Below are 20,299 nucleotides of genomic sequence, written 5' to 3'. Positions count from 1 at the left end.
AAAGAATGAAGGGGTGGTCAAAGGAATGGAATGATAAAGTAAGGAAGGGTAGTAGTAAGAGTCAGCACACATATAGTCTATAGACAGCACCCCTGAGGGACAGAAGTCCTGAGTTCCAGTACAGAAGAGTGTGGAACCCTTGGAACTGAAAGTATGAGAGTAGAGAATCATAACAGGTGACACTTTTCTTATATCTGTCATACTACAATATTATATATAATACTCTTTGTTACAGACTATAACAAAGAGTATTATACACAATTAACAATCTGTTATATTCACAATCTTACATTTCCTATAATATTATTAATATACTCAACTATTTTATCAACTACCTAAATAGTAAATCCAACCTAGATTATAGAACTAAAGATGTTTGTATAGTAATTGATTTGCTCTATATTTTGTTACACTTGTGTAACATTAATACTAGCCTGGCTTTTAACATTTATTACTTTAAGGTACAAATGTACAGTCCTTATAATAACTAAGTACAGTTTAAATAGTACAGAAAGATATAAGAACACTATAATTTGATTAGCTTAAATACTAGACTAGTATAGATTAAATACACTTTTACTGTCCTTACATCTGCTTAGTAAGTACTACACCTTAATATTAACAATACTAATATAAGGGTTCAGGATTAGCATTTTGTACAATTTAAAAATGTGTATTCTAAGTACTACAGATTTGTTTTTTGAACAGTTGTAAATATAGTAAGTTAAAAGAATAAAAAATGTAACAAACAGAAAATAAATACAATAAAGGTAAATGTACATACTCACAATGTTAAAATGTTATCTTAACCATCCTTACTAACTTTAGTAGCCCTTATAACTTGATTTCCTAATTTAATTTCAAGGTACAGCTTGTTTGACTTTACTCTATATTAGACACTTATAAGATGTTTGACTAAATAGTAGTGTTAGGAAAGATTTAATAAACTGAGCAGAAGACAAACCTTTAAGAGAATAGTGGGTCAAATTAGACATAGTAGTAGAAAGGAGTCAAGTGTAGAACTGTCTTGTCTATAAACTCAGAACTAGTTTAAGCATGTTATACTAGAGAGGCTATATACAGGTGTTAATAAAGAGTAATAGTCAGTTGTATTTCAAGTACCTAGTGTATAGAATTATACCTACTGAATTTCCTAAATTATCCTTCCTACAAACATTCAAATAGGAACACAGACATTTGGAGAGTGTATACAGTAGGACAGGTACATTGTAAAAGTAGGAATAACTAAAAAATTGCACAAATTGACTGTATTTTTGTTAGTATCTGTATACTAATTAGAGAAGCCACAGTCTTAAGAATTGAGAATTGCATACTTTGCACCACCAAGTACACTTATATGGAAGAGACAAAGTTCCAAGATAATATAATGTGGTCCTGCAGCTTCCATTTCCTAGTAAGAACTACTAAGAACTTTACAGAAGTTGTAAGAACCTCCTTCTCTACAGAATGTCCCCACAACAATTTTAATACCTATATAGAGTATCAAACAAGATTGTACTGGAATAGTATCTGAAAGTAGAGAGTGTGCAGCAGCCAAATGCATCTTTTTATCCTATTATATAATACTTTATTTGTAATCATCGACGTTTGCTGTGCCAAGTGCTTCACTTTTTTGTCCAATTTACGGATTGCAGTCCTTACATGTCCTCTGCTCGGTCTGTCGCACGCACATACGTAGACTGGAATCGGATTCCTATATCTCTACTCGACATCACGCTTATACAAGCGCGGCAAACTGGACTATCTACTTCTAGAGCAACGGCGAGAACAAGGAGCTATGCGACTGCGTCCTCTAGACGAAACGCACATGCGCAGGCACAGGCGGTCGTGACAAAAGCGCCTCCAGCATTGCGTGGGGCGTATCTGAAGCCAACCTTTTCTGTGGAGGAGAGGATGGAAGCTAAAAAAAATACGAAAGGAAATGATTCAAGAAATGGACAATTCGGAGAGAGGCAGCGAGGTCTTGAGCGGTGTGTATTTGATACATAATTGCTGCTTTTCAACAAAATTGAATATGCCCGGTGTCATAGTAAATGGCTCACGATGGGTATGGCGGATGCAGAAAGGGTAAGGCGTCCTATGTCTGGACCACCTACAAGTGCCGCTGCCGCGAATTTGCATGAACGCGTGGATGCACTGATAAATCGGTCGAGAGCTGAGGTACGTTCCTTTTCAGTAACTGTTCTTGTTGTTGAGATTATTAACCATTCATCGATGTGAACCGCTCCTCTTTAAAAACCATGCTCAGATTTCCGCGCGGGCAGCGAAAGAAGAAACTCAAGCAGAAGAGCTGTCCCTGCACTATGATGATGGTGTCTTGCTACAGATGTACGCAGACCTCCTCACGCATCCCAAAGGCAAACCGAAAGATCGGTCAAAGACTGTTGCCAGTGCGGAGAGAAAGAAGTTGCTACAGTCTGTTGCGAATCGATTGGTAGTCGCGAGTGGTACGAGCTGTAATACGTCTATGAACGAGGAAGTTGAGGTAGCCTCTTCTCCGACTCTTGCGAGCCGACTTGCTGCACGAAGAGGGTTGTCTTTGCAACTAAAGGACGATGGTTCCTCAGAACAAGACTTCTTAGATGTCCCGCAGTCACAACTTGATCCTCAGAAGCTGCATCATGGCATCCTTTTGCGATTTATAGACGTCGTACGTGAAATGGAGCGTGCCCAGAAAGTTGTAGGGAAGTCAACAACGATGTCCGTCGCTGTGCTTTCTTCGCGAGAATGGAATGCTCTCGTTCATACCGCCGTTCGTTTCACTTGCGAAATCTCACTAGATTCTCACTGACACTAAATAAATTCATAGATTGAGCTAAACGAGATAGACCTTGCGGAGCGCGCTCTTTTACTCATGAAGGTGAGATAGTCATTCAGGAAAATAACAATTTGTGTAAAATTAACGGAGCCTGTCTAGCGGTGCGAGATGGAGCCGACTGAGGATCTCGTCAACGACGTAATGAGCGTACACGCGTCAAACGGCGACGTGCCTGCCGTCGCATCGCTTTTCGAGAAACTTGCTATCGGTGCGTACCCACTAGTACGCATGCACCTTGTTCTCGTGACTAACGTCTGCTCTCAGGCAAGCCGACGGCGCGCCAGCGGGATTTGCACATCAAGGCGCATATGAAGACTTCTTCATCCGATTATGGCAATATCCAATCCGCCCTGCATACCCTCCACAATTACGAAGCTCTCGCCCTGCTCCCACCTGTAGAGTCCTACACACGCCTCATTTCCGCGCTCTTCTCTACATGCTCGGCGCAGCTCAGGGCGCACGCGTGGGATCTCTTCTCGCACATGCGATATGTTGCCCACGCGAAGCCCGATCCTGCACTGTACGCGCTCATGATCCGCGCATGCGCAGGCACGGGGTTCTCGCACTCCGGATATGTTGCCGATCCTGCGCGTGCTTTAGATCTTTGGACGGAGATGACGACTGAGGCGGGATATAAACCGGATGTGGGCGCGTATAATGCGGTGATATTGGCATGTGCGAGGGTAAAAGAGTATGCGGCAGACGCATTCCGGCTTGCGCGAGAGATGCTTGACGGACATCGTGATGCGTATGGGGATCCGTTAATGCATGCCACGCAAGAGACGTTCAATGCACTCCTTGTTGCTGCGAAGACAAGGAAGGATTTAGCGCGCGCACGGTGGATCCTTGCAGAGATGATAAAGATCTACAACCAGTGTATGCGCGAAGGGCGCGATAATGATGTTGCGCCTGATACGGAAAGCGTTATGCATGTTTTTCATGCATACGCTTCGTTTATACCATCGCAGCGGCGTAGTGAGCTCAATGTCATTGACGAGAGCGAGGTTAAGGCCGTAGCAGAAGTCAGTGCTAACGGTCAGGCTGAACAAGACCCTCCTCATGAGGAGGACGACAAAGCACCTGTACCAGCCAGGGCACCTTTCAGCATATCACCTCCACAAACTCGACAAGAAGTCCTTGCAGAGGCAGACGCTCTCTTCGAGCGTATACTCGAAGAAAAAGGAGCAGAGGCCTCAGCTTCACGCTCTGAAGAGAAGAAGAAATCAAAGCCGGGGCCGTTCTCATCTGTCTTGCTCCAACCAAAATTGCTAAACTCGTATTTGTGCGTGTATTATATGCATGGGTCCTTGGAGGACTCGAGGAGACTTTATGAGGAGGTATATAGACGGACGGGCGTCGAGCGTTCCCCGAGGACGTACGTCGAAGCTCTGGACCGGTGTGCTAGGGCGAAAAAGGATGAGCGAGACCTTGCGAGAAGCTTTGCGGAGAGTATCTGGATCGAGTGGCTTGAGGTTGAGAAGGGACTTAACCCGAACTCGACAGACGCTCGACAGATTGAACGTGCTCACGCCGCTATGATTCGAGTGTATGCTCTGTAAGATACCCCTTCTTTCAACGTCGTATCAGTCTAAGAGACTGATCACATTTCATCTGACATTTTTATATGCATAGCGTTAATGACCTCGACCGCGCAATGCAACTTGTCCGCTCCTTCGAAACGATCTATACCCCACGTGCAGTCGCCTCACCCGCACTCTCACCTTCCTACCACGAAAAAAATAACCGCCGACTTAAGTCTGCCTCTTCACTACTCGTCGCCAAACGGCCTCTCGTGCGTCTAACCACCACAACAGAAGTACAAGATGACACAGTTCCCCCTCTACTCACTCCCCGCGATTTGGAACTCCTACACCACCGCCTTGTAGTAGCGGCGGCGGGTGCTTCTGGTAGGGATAGGAAAGCGGATATTGATTTCCTCACGTATTTGGGTAATGCGTACATGGGTTCGTTGAGGAAACGACGAGATCGGACTATTCAGGCGAAAAATTGATCTTGGTCTATCGTTATGGGTGTTCTTGCTATCGATCTATTTCATCGGTCTGTGGTCTAAACAGACATACCTATGCATTTTGGGAGATATTCATATAGCTTTGTTATTAGATTATAATATCGACTACGACCTTCTTAAGATCCCTTATTTTAATGCCACTGCATGTTGACGTACATACAATGACGATCACTTTTCACAAGACTTACGTTTCAAAGGCCTACGTTTCAAGGAGAACAAGGGCCACATTGTGTACTGTCATGGAATCTGCTGAATATGAAGCTTGTTCACTCTCCCGGGTGAGAGGGGGGGCGCGGGGGAAGGGGTTTTCAGCTTGCAACTAAACATCCCAGCTCTTTGACATTCTTGACTTCTACGCCAACTGAAAAAGGGGGCGGGAGGGTGAATTATCTACCTTTCTCCGTACTCTCCCAGCTCTAGGGATGAAGCATACTCGCTATTCGGAACAGCACAAGAATTGAAGAAAGGGTTATTTACGAGTACATGGCTATGGTATTCTATTTTCTTTGGAGAGGCTCGTTGGTTAGTAAGCCCGCTCGCAAGAGCGCATCAGTATTCATACACAATCTTCGAATTCCTCTTCCTTGCTTCATGCGCGGAGGAAGGAAAGAAAAGAAGGCGGAGAAAATATTTTCTTTTGCTTCCATTCGATTACGGCTTTATGCGGATTGCGGTCTCTCAAGACTCATAATCGAGGTCCCTCGCTCGTGGGAAACGAGTATACGGCCCATACGGTTGACGGTATATACTATAAACGAGGATTTAGAATACCATGGTATTGGATTCCTTCCACTCCCCTGTCTAATGTCCGTAAAACACGGTATTGGGTCTTGGGTCGCAGGATTTCGGGGCATCAGTAGCTTCGGTATGGTATGCATAATATGGTATTAATAATTCATTTTCCTAGGAGTCACTAAGGCGGAATCATAAGCCATATGTTCAGTACCTTCTCGCTCGTTCACAGCTCGCTCGACCACGTTGAAGAGGAACGTAGCTCCACAATTACGGATTCTAGAGACGGATAAAGCCGTGCCACGTTCAAGTTCAAACTTCGCCATCCCCTTCCTCCCCTTTATTTCGTACCTGATTACTAACAACCACCCTCCCCTCTCAAAATAACTTCTTCAGACAGAGTCGGTGATGAGATGAGATGCAGGGGTGGGGAGTCTTATTGTGCCTGAGCGCACGAAGGAACCCATGTCCGTGTGTTGTTTTGGGGGGGCCTGGCCACCTACTTATTCACCTTGCCGCGATGAATTGAATTGAAAATAGCTCTGAGCGGCACAAACAGTTGCATGGAGGTTATGGAACCTCTTTAGGCTAAGAACGGGCGGAGCTTCCTCCTTCTAGAGTGCTTGATGATTCTCGGTTGTTCTAGGCATATTTTTGAATTTCTTATTTGTATTTCCCTTTTGCTGTTATGTTAAGAGTCAAGCTCACGATTACACATCTGCATATTTTTGAGAAACGGAGGCGAATAACATTGAGCTAAGCACAATTCTGAATGTATCACCGAGACGAAAAGTATTATCTATACAACAACAGCATCACTACCACCAAAGAGACCATGAAATCAGAACCAGTGCAACACAAACGACCTTTTTTATGCTAGTAAAAGAGAAGAGAACCAAAATGTGGCTAAGGAGCAAATGAGTTTCCTCTTAAGTATAAAGTCAAAAGAAACAAGAAAGCCAGAAGTATGTTGCATGCATGTACAAATTAATTGTGGGGTCATTGATAAAAGAACGTTTGAGACAAAATCACTAAACTACTACAGCAGACAAACAAATAGGCAGACACAGATACAAGACAAGTTGCATTAACAGCTTTGCAATTGATAGATGGACGAGGAGAAAAGTACAACAACTTGATATTCAGGTACACTAGAAACCAAAAAGAAAAAGGAGAAGTTAGCAATGCAAGAATGTATGCGCGCGTATAAACAGATGGGAAGAAATAAGGAAAGAATAAGAGAGGAAGGTGGCGTGCGGGAGAGAAAATCGCAGAGTAACTACCGTTGGGAAATGCCAAGCATAAAAAATGAATTGAAGGAATGCGTCTTGCCGATCCGGCGGGTGTGGAACGCGACGTTCAAGTGAAGAAGTAAATGAGGGGAATAGGGAATACGAAGGATCCCGACTTCGCTGTGTAAGGAAGAGAAAAGGAAGGGAAGAGGGAGGAATACATGCGTTCAGAATAAGCGTAATAACAATTACACATCACGGCATCAAAGAGAGGGGCTGGGGTTAACGAGCATAATACAGGTCTCAACCTCCGTAATCTCCTTCAGCATCCGCATACGCTTCAGGGGACGGATGTCGCACGAGACACACCCACACCATCCCACACGGCGCACATTCCACGCTTCCTTCTCTGATGCGCCATGAATATCCTGAACGAACACCCTCATTTGGTAACATATAGAATAAATGCATACACATATGCGGAACTTGTACATTGGAGGAGTGAGAAAGAAAGAGGAGAGAAAAAACCGTGATCATGAAAAAAGAGGGGAGGGAGAAGTAGTAGGGATGTAGGAATGAAAAAGAATGTGTGTAAATTCAGGTTGATGCTCACCGTACAGGTATACAAATGCAGGAAACGAAGGAGAAACGAGCACGTGTCATGTTCGGCTGTCGTGCCTCTCTAATGTGTCTTGAGAGCCGACATCCGAGCCATATAGGGATGGTGGGAGCGGTACTCGTGATGGTTGTAGAAGAGGGTAAGCAAATGTACTCAATCCGGCTGGAGAGGTGGGTTTAGGAGTAAGATCAGGTGATGAAGTAGAGGAGAGTAAACGCGAGGAAGAAGGAACGGTAAGAGATGGAAGTGAAGTGGACGTGGAGAGGGTGGGAGGTGAGACGCTCGAGGCAGCAGCGTCTTCAAATTTGGGTGTCGTTCCTGGTGGAGCTGACATCGAAGTCGCACTAGAGGATGCCAATGAATATGGCGTGTACGAGGATGAAGCTGCTGTGCCTGAAGGCTCGCTCAATCTAGAACTCCTCGAGTTGCCGGATGTTCCGAATGTCCGGGAGGTCACACTCTCCTCACGCATTTGACCATCAAAGGCGTGCGGAGGCCGATCGTCTACGTCTGCATCAGCGAATTCGAGACTAAGCATCGGATCGCTCTCCTCAGATGAGGGTGTCTCGACGGGTAATGGCCCAACGATACCACCATTTAGATTCCGCTCTTCCCTTAAACCATCAGACCCGAAAAGTGAGATGCGCATGTCCTCATCGGGAGGAGTAGGCGGCGGCCGATCTGCGTAACTAGTGCTCGTATTGTTCGAGGACGTCCTCTGCAGATCGAGTGCCGCACCCGGCAGAGAAATCATCGGAGGAAGAGTGGACGCGATGGCGACGGGCATGCCAGCGCGATTCACTGACATACCGGGCGACGTAGGTTGCTCGGTTCGATTTTCGTCCGCATTGTACGGCGGTGGAGATACCGGCAACGATCCGGGGAAGTATCGGGGAACGAACGGGGCGGGTTGTGCCTGCGACATGACTGGTTCTTCTTCTGGACTGTACTCGCCGTGATCTTGCGCCGTGAAAACCTGCGCAAAAGTTGAACGGTGTCGTCGTTCGCGTAACGCGGCGCGTCGGCGCCGACATCGGATTGAAATGCAAAGCCCTATTGCCAAACATGACAAAAGACCGAAGGAGCCTCCCACTGCGCCAGCAAACGTCGCTACATTGTGTTTGTTTGCGGTACTGGATATTGTAGCAGTCGGTGAAGGGGTATACAGAGGATAAGATGAAGACATCGTCAGTTCACGTCCACAGATGCAAGATGATAAGTGGGAGACGTGAAAAGGTCAAAAGAGGAAGAAGAGAGATGTAGGGATTGAAGCGCAGTTGATAACGGAGAAAGTATCAATACAATGACGCTTAAGTGGCCCCTTTCTCTCAGCCATCCAATCCCCTGCAGCTACTTTCCGAGATTGAGGCGTCCCCAAATCACTTCTTCAAACCGAAAGTAATCCCAAAAAGGAAAGCACATGATCGACGGCCAATCATAGGACATGCAGTCCTCACTGGATTGGTCGCGGCAGAAACGCTGAAAGACGAGAACGGAAAGTAAAAGATGCAAGACTCACGCGTTCGTAGCGGAACCGGCTGTGCGCTGGCTATCCGGCGCATCGGTAGTGACACTACCACCGGGAATCGTGGGATCGGACGCCCCTGCCGTGTACATCACATAGTCAAGTAAGAACACGCTATCCACACCAACATTTACGATGAGTGAATGGGCTGTATCTTCCAGACCCGCGACGCTGAATACATTCACGTTTGACTGGAATTTATCGGATGCTGAGCTGTTTACCGTTGGGGTCCCTGTTGCTGTAGGATCTGGCCGGAAGGTAAACGAGCCATGCGGCGAGCCATCCAAAGTGAAACTCAAGTTCGTAAACGTAGGCGTAGTATTTGGCGGAGCCGGGAACAGAGGCAAAACCGCGAATATGTATATCGCCGTGCCTGAAGTTTGAAGGGAAATTGTCGGACGTTAGCGATCGACCAATGGAAAGTACAAAAATGTGAGTGTATGCATTGATTAAGCACAACTTACCAGTGAAGTTTAGACTTGCAGTAACGGGAACGTCTTGGAATCCCGGGTCATCGGAATCCGAGCTCTGGACCTCGAAGGGATTCTCTCCATCGCGTTTAGTTTCAAGACTGCTGGCAGTCAACCATCTTGATTTTACACTATAGAAAGGAGATGTGACAGAGTATCAGATTAGTGGAAGAGGAAACAGTAAAGAAAGAATTCCATACGATCGGTTAAATCGTCTCAATCGCCTCTTTCCGTCTCCATCCTTTCCCGATCCTCCACCCTTTCCACCACCTTTATCACCGTCATCACCATCATGATCGTCGTCGTCATTGTCCTGAGCTGCATTCGTCTGTGCTGGCTGTACACTTGACGCTGTGGGGGGTGGCGGCGGTGGTGGTGCTGAAGTACTAGTCGTCGACTGCGGAGATGCGGATGTGCTCTTGCCATCCCCGTCTTGGTCTCCCACGGTACCTTCATCGTCCTCATCGGTGGTAGGCACGATATGGGTACCATCGTGCCATGTTCCGCTATGCGCCAACGTACTCGGTGGAGCAAGACATGTGTCGCATTCTACCGTACTTGCGTGCCATGATGTAGCGGGAGCATACAAGATGAACAAATCCGTATCATCAAGTGTAACATTTTGCTATCACAACAGTCAAAAAAACCACACAAATAAAGGGGGAAAGATAGTAAAGAGACTGCATACCTGCGCAGCCGCCGAGTTAGCGATTACTACTAAGTACAGTAGAGTCAATAGTAATCGTAGTCGCGAACGATCACGAGCGTGTGTAGTTCGTTGATAAGACCGGAACATCCTTAATAGTCGGACTGGAACGAGTAACTAGCCTAGCCTAACGTTGTAGATAGCCGACTTGTAGAATGTCAAGACAATGATGTGGCCGCCCTCCAGATGGAAGGGTATACAGGCTATCAGTCGAGAATCTATGGGGACGGGGGATGGCCGCCTGAAGAGAAGAAACTCGTGAAGTGTGGAGTTTTGAGGCCAAAAGACGTGGGAGCCTACCGCAGGAACAGCCACGGGAGACGTAAGGGAAATAGCGAGAAGAGGGGACAGCCCACTGGAGGGGTACGAGGCTTGAGAGACTTGAGGGAGCAAGGTTGAAGGGCCGACCAACCAGGACAGATCTTATTCTAGACTAATAGGATCGCAGGCAGGGTTTAAATAATACATAATTGATGTCCACGCATGCGCATTGCTAGGCTTGGTAGTGCCGCTAATGGAGAAAACCCACGGCAATACTTTCCACGAGAGACGGAAAGACGTGGATCTGGTTTTCCTTCAGATTCCGGAAGAAGGCCCTAACATCAGCTTCATATCCATCCAATAATGATGCGGCTGGATTGATTGCAGAGAAAACCGCTCTAGCGTGTACACCGAGCGAGAAAAGACAGAGCCATCGGCCTCCTTCTAAAGCGCTCACTCGACCCATTGGACCGGGGTGCAGAGTGAGAGGACGGCGGAGGCAGTTGCCTGGAATCCGCAACAGCTGGGTTTGCCTTTCCAAAACCATGGTATGCACGCAGGCACTCCAAGCAGTGCAGGAGAAAAGCCAAATAAAACCCGTCAGTAGACACGGTCTGGGGAACGGTGTGAGCGAAAGTGCAGCGGCCGCGCCAGAACAGGCAGCGAAGAGTAACGTGACCCCGCATCTTCCAACACGCTTCTTGTCCAATAGCGCCCATCCTCAATCGTCAGCTCTGCCTGCCCTGCATTCCCTTTATTCATCCTCTTATTCGCCTATACTCTCGTGAACTTGTCCGAGTCATCGTCTGTACGGATACACACCCCTTGTTCCGACTGAAAACCGCAGTCCTTACTGACCACTAAAGTTTGATATTGTTCTCTGGGGAGACTTCTGTTAACTTGCTTATGAGTGCACTTGCACGCTTTACTCGACCCGTCGATGGCACAATTCCGGTTCCGGCCCTTCTGTACGACGACGAGCGCCTTCTTGCGAGCCAAGAAGGCGTTGGTCTATATGACGGGTGAGCCAATGCTCCACTCCATGAACATCAAGCTCCCACTCTTCCTTCGACAATGGCGCTGTTCAGATGCGACTGCACTTTCTCACCCCACATCAGCCCTTGTCGATATTTCACCGTTTGAACTAGCGCGAACCATGTCTATCATTGAGCATATGCTACGCATTCCTATTGCTTAAGATGATTTTCTTGCGGTATCGGCTCGCCTTGGCATATACCTTAATCGCCAACTTTTGCCCGTAGCATGCTGCCAATCTAAGGATTGCGTTTCAGAGGCAATCGCGGGTCCGTTGACTCCTGTGGCGCTCTTGACGCTACAGTAAACGTAGATCCGGGACTTGCGCGAGCATTATCCTTCTATTTCTCCCGAGGTTTTTTCTCGACCTATTCGCTCTGCGGAGTAGGTTATGGTATGGTCGTCGGATCTCCTCTAGTCCGCTTATCCGACGAATTTCCCGAATTTATGACGTTGCAGGGCGTCAACAATTGCTGTAGCAAACCTCAAGGTCATCACTCACAAGCGGGAATCCTACAGGCTGTTGCCAAGGTCCCAACCACCTTCATGATTGAATTGAGACATGGGAAGTCGCTATTGAATCACTAGTATAAGGACTTTTTGACTTCGCACACCTGATATGCAGTAGCTCGGTGGTTTTCTTCAACGGATTTACTCTCCCTCACTTCATTCATTCGTTTTTCCTTTCCCGTGTTCCGAAGGAGTTTCATCAAGTTAACTGACAGTATTGTCCTATAGCCCGAACAAATCACCCGCGCACCAGTCCGGTACAGTCCATATCACATCTCACCGACTTTTCTTCATAGCCGGTGCTGTCTCCTCTTCCCCACTGCACGCACCGCCACCAAATGTCGAACTCGGCGCTTCTGTCTCACTATCATTGGACACAATTTCGCACACCGAAAGCTACACCGGCTTTTTTAAGAGCTCTCCAAAAGTAACATTACATCTGCGAGCTACTGCAGAGGAAGTTGGCGCAGAAACAAGTTCGGGTCCGAACATACTTGCACCGACTCCTCAAGCCGGCGAAGCTAGCACCAATCCTTATCTCGTACGTCCAGAACAGCCAACCAATGGCACGTCGTCGGCCTCTCCACCAGGAGAAACTGGAGTATCAGAGAGTACCTTTGAATTATGGGAATGTGAGATTTGTGGGTATCGCAATCCACCAGGCCTATCTCCTGCAGCACGAAATTCATGCGGACTATGTGGGATGCCTCGTTCTATCTCATCCTCTGGCACGCCTTCATCATCTACCCCCAAACCCACCGGTTCTTCTGCTTCCTCTAATAATGGATCAAATGCAGACCCATTACCGATGCCTATTCCCAGATCTTCGACCAAAAATACCACTCCATCCCTAAACTCCGCAGCCTCTTATTTGCTCTCTAAATCTCTTCCGGCATCAAGTGCGAATACCCCAGCTCCTTTATCATCATCACCTTCCTTAATATCAGACGGCTTCCGCGAAAGTGAAAGAAGTCAACGGCAAAGACGTAAACCGAGTGCAATAGCATGTGCAGTTTGCACCTTCCTCAACCATCCATATCTACGGGAGTGCGAAATGTGCGGGACACCCTTACCTACAGCGGATAGAACCACCGACCCAATATCTGATCCGGCTTCGAACCATGGTTCAGGAGCCCTGCACGTCACCTCAAAATCGGCGCCGACTTCAAGACCGGTTTCACCGGCTATGGGTGCTACGAGCTCATTGGCAGACGTTGACGAAAGAGAGAGGTATATTAAGTTAAGCTTTCGGAAGGGCGGTGATAAGGCTTTCTACGCTGCGCTAAAAACTGCTTTGCAGCAAAAGGAGTGGGAGGTTCGTTTTATTCTGTCTTCTCCTTTCTCCCTTCCCTTCTATCTTGCTTTTATTGGATAACAATTGAAATGATCTATCTCATGCCCAGGCTCATGTTCAAACTCAGAACGCAGGATGGAAATCCGGGGGTGGATCACAGTCCCACTTACCGTCTGGTCTTTCCGGGATCAGTAAGTTCATATGTCCAATTCAGTGCTAGTCTGACATGTTGCTAATTTCGTCCACTGTCGTCGCCTTGTTTTTTCCCAGGCGGAATCCTACAAAATATCGATACGACTGCTTTACGCACAGAGCGCGGGATGTCAGATGCATTTGAAGATTTAGAGGCGCTCATGTCTAAAGCGCAATATATGGTTCGTCTCGCAAAGGGGTTGAACGAACAGCTCACTGCTGCGTCGAGGAACCCAAACCCAAATAGCAACGGTGTTGAGCCGCTTGAACCTGAAGAAGCGACTTTCGTTCGATCATCCCTAGGTCAACTAGGACTGAATATGAAGAATACTGCAGTGACTGCAGATATGAGTAACGACGAACGAAAGTATCTCGACCAGCTCGCTGCTGAGCTAGCGAGCGTCCTAGAAGGCGGGTCTGATATAGGTCCGAGAAGACAAGGTGAAGAACAGAAAGTTGGGATAATGAAGAAACGCGGTATTATTGGACTTGATGAAGTCTGGGGAGGGTGGAACCGTGCTCGAGGTGTTGGTTAGTATCTACTCCTACAATGCATCAACGGGACGAGAAAATAACTCATTAATTACTTCTTGTCATTTCTAGCACTTATATCCCCAGAAGTCATGCTCAAAACCCTCCCCTTCCTCCCTCACTACACAACCCCACCAATCACCACACGCATCCTCTCCTCAGGCCTTCGCGTCCTACACACTCCAGCATATTCAATACCAGCCTTCTCCACACGCCTCGTCGCCCAACTCGTAACATCCGGTCCACGCACAACTTCGCGAATCGCAGAGGACGAGGCACTGAGCGTTGGCTTAGTCGAAGAACTTGTAAGTGAGGTAGAGGAGAAGGGAGATATTTGTAGGGAAGATCCCTTGACGGTTATGGCTGTTGATGCTGAAAGTGGCGACGGTGGTGGTGGTGGGATGAGCGTTGGGATCGAGGTGAAGTGGTGGCCGAATGTGTTCGTTGGGTATGCCTGGGACGGGCAGGAGGAATAAGAATTTCCTTCCCATTCCCCTTATACCTGAGCGTCTATTTTTTGTTCTCTATGTTTGCATTAGAGTAATGTATCGTATAGCTTGGACATATATGTAGCTCTATCGTTCGTAATATTAAATCGTATGATACCCCCGTCGATTGTACAATCGTCGTGTACGTGGCTGCTGCTACACATCCTCCTTGTGTCTAAACAGTGCCACGAAGCACGACACCCGTTCATACAACTTGTCCGAAAACAGCCTTTGACTCGGACGCGTCTCGAAGATGGATGGTGGCATGAAAGCTGTAGGGACACGTATGTCCTATTTGAATTGCGCTTACTGTCAGGAGGGAATTGCAATACGCCATTCTCTTTGTACATCTTTCTCGTCTCGTAAGGAATTATATCCGGGATATTGGTGCCCTTGGATTAACATTGATATAGCTGACATGTCCATAGTATAATTCATATTCTCAGAAATATTGATGGTCATACTAATCATGTCTCACTGGTACTGGAAACGGGTCAAACAGTGCCATAGGGCTTCTAAGGCTTTTTTTCACAGGTTGTAACGATACTCTGATGCTTGCAGAGGTCTCCGAGTGCTCCGCCGGGACAGAGCCCACCAATACAGCTCAGACTTCACCATCAATATCCTGCAGATGTCTTTTCGTGTATAGGTAATTCAATGCGAGGTTTAATGGATACAGTGGTTAGCATGAGCACGATGAAAATGATGCATTAACAATATGGATTCCAATACATGTCTATCATGTAGAAACAAGTACTTCAGGTGCAATACGCTGCTCAACCGTCTTAAGCTTATCTGTCCAAGCCTTTAACCGATCTGCCAGTGCACTAATCTGCTCGCGGTCCAATACACGAGGTTGTACCCATGTAATATGTGCTGTTTGACTAATCTCGTCGAGCGAACCTCGAAGTAGTTTCAAACTATCCTAAACGTCAGCATTGTGCATAGAGTTTATAAGACCAAAGACAAAATACCTGAGGGCTTTCATCACCAAATGCTCAACATCGCCCACATCGAGTCGTGTTTCTTCAGCGATCGTCTGGAAGCTGATCGTCCGGTTGTCCCTATTCCTACGGAATACCGATTCAATGAGAGCCATTAGACATATCTTTTGGCGCAAGAACGGGTAATTTTGTTGTAAGATCGGCTCTTGGGGGAAGAGCGGCGCGAGAGCCTCGAATTTGCCAATGTCGCCTGCGTTAAAGGTGAAGAGTAATCTCTTGATCCACTCGTGGGGTGTTGAATCGAGTGATGAAAGGATTGGGTGCATCAACTTATAATAAAACGGAAAGTTAGTTTATATGCATTGGTCAACTGGGATTGCTGGGCACAGAAAATGACACACCAGCTCTCCAAAGTTGTATATCGTGTCTGCTAGTAAAGCGGCGATACTGAGGTTGTGGGCACGGAGCATTCTCTCCTCTTCTGATAGGTCCTTGGCAGGATCAATGCATGCAAGGTAAAGTAGAGAATTCTTGTAATAAGGAGCATAGTCTGCTTTCGCCTAATGATTTTGCTCAATAAATCTAGGTATTAAAGGGCGTCTGACAAGCTCACCTTATAGTAATCGGCGGCTACACTATAATATGCAGCGTTCACGACAGGATCAACACCATCCAGGTCATCCAGGATCTTCCATGCAGAATCCATGTCGGTCTGAGTACCATCAAGGTCACCATATAAAAGCTTCGCATGTGCAAGTGAGGAGAGAAGGAGGACATGGGCTTCGGGAGACTGTTCGGTGTTGATACGAGAAAGAAGTGAGGTAAGGAAACTCAGGTTCCTGGCAGGGTCTACAGACAGATATAACGGCAGAGATGTCGTTGGCACAGGTCATCTAGTACAAAATATTTATGACATGACTCACTGTCGATTTCTCTGGAGACGATGACACCCAATTCCACCAGCCTCAGCTGGTTCAGTCTCTCCTCAAAGTCTCGTACGAAGTTCTCAAAGAGGTCAACACGATAGGGCTTTGATAAGTCATTACGGAAAACCTCAAAAAGTTTCAACGATAGTTGATGCCAAAGTCTGGTGAGGACAATGTATCAGTCGGTGTAAAGACTCCTTGGTGTGAAGCATGCACTCACTTGCGATGGTATAATGTCTGAAGAGACTGCAATAACGGGTGTAATTCCTGTGGCGCCGACGAAAGCACTGTAGCAAGGTATTCATCGACGTTAATCTTTGGTTTGTCGACGGCCATGGCGGCTGAAGACGACATCTTGACGGTAAAATGTGTTTACCCCTAGGAAGGAAGAAACGAAGCTTAAAGTTGAGAGACGCGTAAGTATGTGAGTCGCGGTGACGCGTCGCTCTATTTGTATTTATTTTGCTGATCGACGTCAATGCCCCAAAAGGAAGTCACTAGTACTGGTTGTGGACCGCTGAATCCGCAACTACAGAATTAGCAATAAGTGCCCTTTAGACATATATTTCATCCAGTCATAGAATGCGTTTTTTTAACTGTCTCAAAGGTGAGGTCTCACATAAACGAGCGTATTATTCTCGTGCTAATAACGTCTAGACTATCAAATTCTTGTCTGATCCGTCACGTTCTTCGACATCCAAAACTTGCATCGATTAATCTCATCCGATGGTGTATCTTCCATCTCCGAAGCACTCATCGAGCTCGAATTCATCGGTTGGTTGAGAACCATCCGCGATCCGGTTGAGAATGGTAGCCACTCGGGCGAGTTGGCCAACCGTGAAGTCGATGCATCGCCAGAAGATATGAACGAAGTCCAGTATGAGATTGATTCTCTTGAGAGGGTAGCCTCGGTCTGATAATTCAGTGCTTGTTAACTTAGCTTGCACAGGATACAAACATCAAAATCACACTCACACTGTTGAATTGAGTGAATGTAAACCCTGCGTTTGAAGCCGATCTATATAATGGAAGAATAATTAAACGAAACCCAGTACGGTTGAACTTTTGAGCGCACGTTGTTCCTACGTTTGCAATTAGCAATTAGCACAGTCTATCAACGTACATTGTTTGTGAAGTTTTGCGTACCTGAAAACAAGTAGAAAAGGTCTGAGGTATGCATCACACCTTCCCATGGAGAAGCTGCAAGCAGGACAGGGTTTGGAGAGTTGAATCTATCAAGTGACAGTACCTACAGTTAGAAGAAATATACAATACCAGGTTGGATAGAAACAAATCCATTACCTAAATGTGAAAACATTATTTACACCTTCCTGCTGAAGGCGATCCGCGAGAAACCAGTCCCTACAAAGAAATGGCAATTGTATGAGGCATCTAAGGACGAGTGAAAGAACAATTTGTATAGAATTACATACATGCAAGCAAAAACGAGCTCTTGAAACATTGTTCCCGCACGATCATATTGCGTGTCATACGGACTACCAGACGTTCCTGGGGCTGGATAGAGCGCAAGTGCTTCCTGCTTTGTCTCATTCGACTATGGTCGATTATCGTTAGTCTACCCTCATTATCGTTCAACGCTTTCGATGTATGGGCTAGCTCACTACTTGTGCATTCCAAGAGCCAAATACAAGACGGATTACATCCGCATCTGTTTTGTAGTCGGCGGGAGTCCCAGGCAAGAACCAGCGTCCATCGTCTGTACAATGTCCACCTATGAAGTCAACCGTGCTGAAGTTTCCTGACCTTATGAGTGTACTTGGTAATTCCGGGAGAATGCTGCCAGGTCCGCCGATAGTTGGTACGACGCCTGGTCCCGAAACCGCATTGATAGCGGCTACGATGGCACCTGTTATTGCAAGTAATTTAATGCTACAGGCTATGACGATGAATATATGCGTGATGTAGGTAGCTAACTAACTGAAGCATTTCGAAGGCAAGACATAGCTTGCAGACCGGAACTGGGGCAACCGACTACTTCTGTGACAGTTTCTGTAATTGCAACATGAGTATAATGACATTCACACAGCGTGCGCGGTATAGCTTACTAAACGCGGCTTCGGCTTCGTCCGCTGAGAGTAAGGGATAACCGATTGACTGTCGAATTGCCCGCTTGAAAGGGACTGGCTTTGAACCTTTGGAAAAGTGTTTAGCAAAAGATTAACACTATTATGATTAGAAAAGCCAACTTCCATAAGCAACAGTTTGTATTACGACACTTGCACCACCAGCGCTCTCACCATCGATTGTCACCTCGTCTGGGTCGCCTCCGAAGCTTGCGATGTGACGCTGCACCCACTCTAGGGCGGCTCGCTGGTCAAGAAGCCCCGCATTCACATCTCCATATTCTTGTACCGAGCTTCCTGCAAGAAAGCCCAGGAGATTCAGGCGGTAGGCAATGGACACCCCGACGATCTTCGGATTGGATTGGTTGACCCAATCATACATAGGAAAGCCTTGAGGAGTCTAGACTACATCGTAAGCTAAGCTGTTGGTCAAATCTCTCAAGTTTACTTACACTATAGAGAAATCCGCCGCCCTGTAACTAATCCATTAGCAGAAAGATAAAAACAAGATATTGCTTGGATAACAAACGTGAATGTAGACAACAACAGGGAGTTTATCACTCTCCTTTGCATCGGCCGGTTTCCAAATATTGAGCAGCAAACAGTCTAAATAACAGTTACAGTGGCCTAATAGAATACTGCAAGAGCACAAAATGAAAAGTTACCTTCTTGTCCGATGCCAACCTGGCCTGGTTGCCGGATGCAGGGCGGACCCCAATTGCGGGCATCCGTGATAGAAACATCTCCACCATCGACAACTGTTTCATCCAGTGGAGCAGGGGCTCAGAAGCGCAAGTCTCCAAGTGGTGGTTGTGCATAAGGTATTCCACCAAAGAAAGTTACAGGGCCATTGGTCTGACCCGTTGGAGACGTGGTATTACCCACGAACGCAGCATACCCAAGATTAACTACAGGACCAAGAGACGAGTTGAGCTGAGGTAGAGCAAGAGCAATAGAAGAGACTACTGCCAGTATCGATGAGTATAGTAGATAGGCCATAGAGGGATCCATTCCGAGTGTTTACTTCGTTTTGCATACGTCGTTGAAGCTTCGAATTATAAGCAATCTGCTTGCTGGGGCTCAACAATGCCGATTTGACCGCTACTTAGAAGTTAACATTCCCCTCCCGCCGGGAATAGTTTCACGTTTGCACGTCGTACGAATCTGCGGACCGATGGATTGCATATTGTTGACTCGCCACGAAGCTAAAATGAGGCAAAGAATAACGGAAAAGGTCACATAACTGCGAGCATTGAATCCGAGAAATTCGGTCACAGACGCTCTCCACGTCTACAATTGCAATAACAGCATACCATCTATCACCAGATGTCTCCTCGCCAATCATTTGAACGGGGATATGTCTGCCAACTCATTGTGATAAGTTGTAGGAGACCATTTTGGTGTTGGCGGGAGTGAGCTGTTACGTAACTTACTGCAGACCTCACTTTTCGCATTCGAACGTAGAAAATATAGGTCATAAAAGTATTAAAGCAGAGGTCATTGCACTGAAAGCAAGAAGGTATAGCGAGATTTGAGGGAGCTTGTGAGAAACGTAATTGGGAACAAGATAGGATCGTCATACAAAATGATTAGTAGACGGGAAGTGTGATCCTAGCTTCGACCACACATCAGTGACGTCACAGGCAGACAGACTAGCGGCAAAATCATGTGGGAAATATGATTCTCAAAAAAACATTGAGTATGAAATTAATGTACAACTGACAACTCATACTGCATTGTGAAACTATAGTCTGACTGTACAAACATAGGGAGTGTGTATGGCCATTGGCCACTGCCTCAGTGATAACAGTCTCATCTCTGAAAGTGTCAATTTATTCAACAGAATGTATGTGTAATTTCATGCCTCACTTTCTATCGACTC

The 20,299-nt window shown here is 46.5% G+C and overlaps 7 protein-coding genes across 7 annotated transcripts; 3 read left to right on the top strand and 4 right to left on the bottom strand.

The window, feature by feature from the left end:
• Window positions 1-1,708: 1,708 nt before the first annotated feature.
• Window positions 1,709-4,921, top strand: FOMMEDRAFT_105285 (uncharacterized protein). The gene is made up of 7 exons (XM_007264766.1): window positions 1,709-1,991; window positions 2,052-2,181; window positions 2,270-2,773; window positions 2,831-2,881; window positions 2,939-3,047; window positions 3,104-4,394; window positions 4,472-4,921. Exons 1-7 carry the CDS (start codon window positions 1,915-1,917, stop codon window positions 4,848-4,850), a joined length of 2,541 nt encoding a protein of 846 aa, XP_007264828.1. The 5' UTR covers window positions 1,709-1,914; the 3' UTR covers window positions 4,851-4,921.
• A 538-nt stretch (window positions 4,922-5,459) lies between these two features.
• FOMMEDRAFT_154213 (uncharacterized protein) lies at window positions 5,460-5,850 on the top strand (the record flags this gene model as incomplete). Its single annotated transcript, XM_007264765.1, has 2 exons — window positions 5,460-5,738; window positions 5,776-5,850. The coding sequence occupies 2 exons, from the start codon at window positions 5,460-5,462 to the stop codon at window positions 5,848-5,850; spliced, it is 354 nt and encodes a 117-aa protein (XP_007264827.1).
• Window positions 5,851-7,491: 1,641 nt separating this feature from the next.
• Window positions 7,492-8,637, bottom strand: FOMMEDRAFT_154212 (uncharacterized protein; the record flags this gene model as incomplete). Its single annotated transcript, XM_007264764.1, has 1 exon — window positions 7,492-8,637. One exon carries the CDS (start codon window positions 8,635-8,637, stop codon window positions 7,492-7,494), a length of 1,146 nt encoding a protein of 381 aa, XP_007264826.1.
• A 164-nt stretch (window positions 8,638-8,801) lies between these two features.
• On the bottom strand, window positions 8,802-10,242 carry FOMMEDRAFT_154211 (uncharacterized protein; the record flags this gene model as incomplete). The annotated part of the gene is made up of 5 exons (XM_007264763.1): window positions 8,802-8,907; window positions 8,971-9,349; window positions 9,441-9,577; window positions 9,647-10,071; window positions 10,135-10,242. 5 exons carry the CDS (start codon window positions 10,240-10,242, stop codon window positions 8,802-8,804), a joined length of 1,155 nt encoding a protein of 384 aa, XP_007264825.1.
• A 1,077-nt stretch (window positions 10,243-11,319) lies between these two features.
• On the top strand, window positions 11,320-14,583 carry FOMMEDRAFT_105283 (uncharacterized protein; the record flags this gene model as incomplete). The annotated part of the gene is made up of 8 exons (XM_007264762.1): window positions 11,320-11,435; window positions 12,187-12,434; window positions 12,561-12,719; window positions 12,873-13,132; window positions 13,199-13,277; window positions 13,387-13,455; window positions 13,523-13,975; window positions 14,048-14,583. The coding sequence occupies 8 exons, from the start codon at window positions 11,320-11,322 to the stop codon at window positions 14,449-14,451; spliced, it is 1,788 nt and encodes a 595-aa protein (XP_007264824.1). The 3' UTR covers window positions 14,452-14,583.
• A 619-nt stretch (window positions 14,584-15,202) lies between these two features.
• Window positions 15,203-16,669, bottom strand: FOMMEDRAFT_79864 (uncharacterized protein; the record flags this gene model as incomplete). The annotated part of the gene is made up of 6 exons (XM_007264761.1): window positions 15,203-15,383; window positions 15,438-15,736; window positions 15,809-15,967; window positions 16,021-16,256; window positions 16,331-16,494; window positions 16,554-16,669. 6 exons carry the CDS (start codon window positions 16,667-16,669, stop codon window positions 15,203-15,205), a joined length of 1,155 nt encoding a protein of 384 aa, XP_007264823.1.
• A 325-nt stretch (window positions 16,670-16,994) lies between these two features.
• FOMMEDRAFT_154207 (alpha/beta-hydrolase) lies at window positions 16,995-19,762 on the bottom strand (the record flags this gene model as incomplete). Its single annotated transcript, XM_007264760.1, has 17 exons — window positions 16,995-17,246; window positions 17,309-17,351; window positions 17,409-17,415; window positions 17,480-17,582; window positions 17,659-17,695; window positions 17,767-17,888; window positions 17,956-18,200; window positions 18,269-18,343; window positions 18,400-18,486; window positions 18,541-18,817; window positions 18,870-18,890; window positions 18,947-19,023; window positions 19,083-19,175; window positions 19,248-19,382; window positions 19,456-19,518; window positions 19,578-19,622; window positions 19,693-19,762. 17 exons carry the CDS (start codon window positions 19,760-19,762, stop codon window positions 16,995-16,997), a joined length of 1,752 nt encoding a protein of 583 aa, XP_007264822.1.
• Between the last annotated feature and the right edge of the window lie 537 nt (window positions 19,763-20,299).

Source organism: Fomitiporia mediterranea (genome assembly GCF_000271605.1).
Source record: "Fomitiporia mediterranea MF3/22 unplaced genomic scaffold FOMMEscaffold_4, whole genome shotgun sequence".
Classification (NCBI taxonomy): domain Eukaryota; kingdom Fungi; phylum Basidiomycota; class Agaricomycetes; order Hymenochaetales; family Hymenochaetaceae; genus Fomitiporia; species Fomitiporia mediterranea.
Note: the sequence above shows the minus strand (reverse complement) of the source record. Positions and strands in the feature narration are given on the sequence as shown.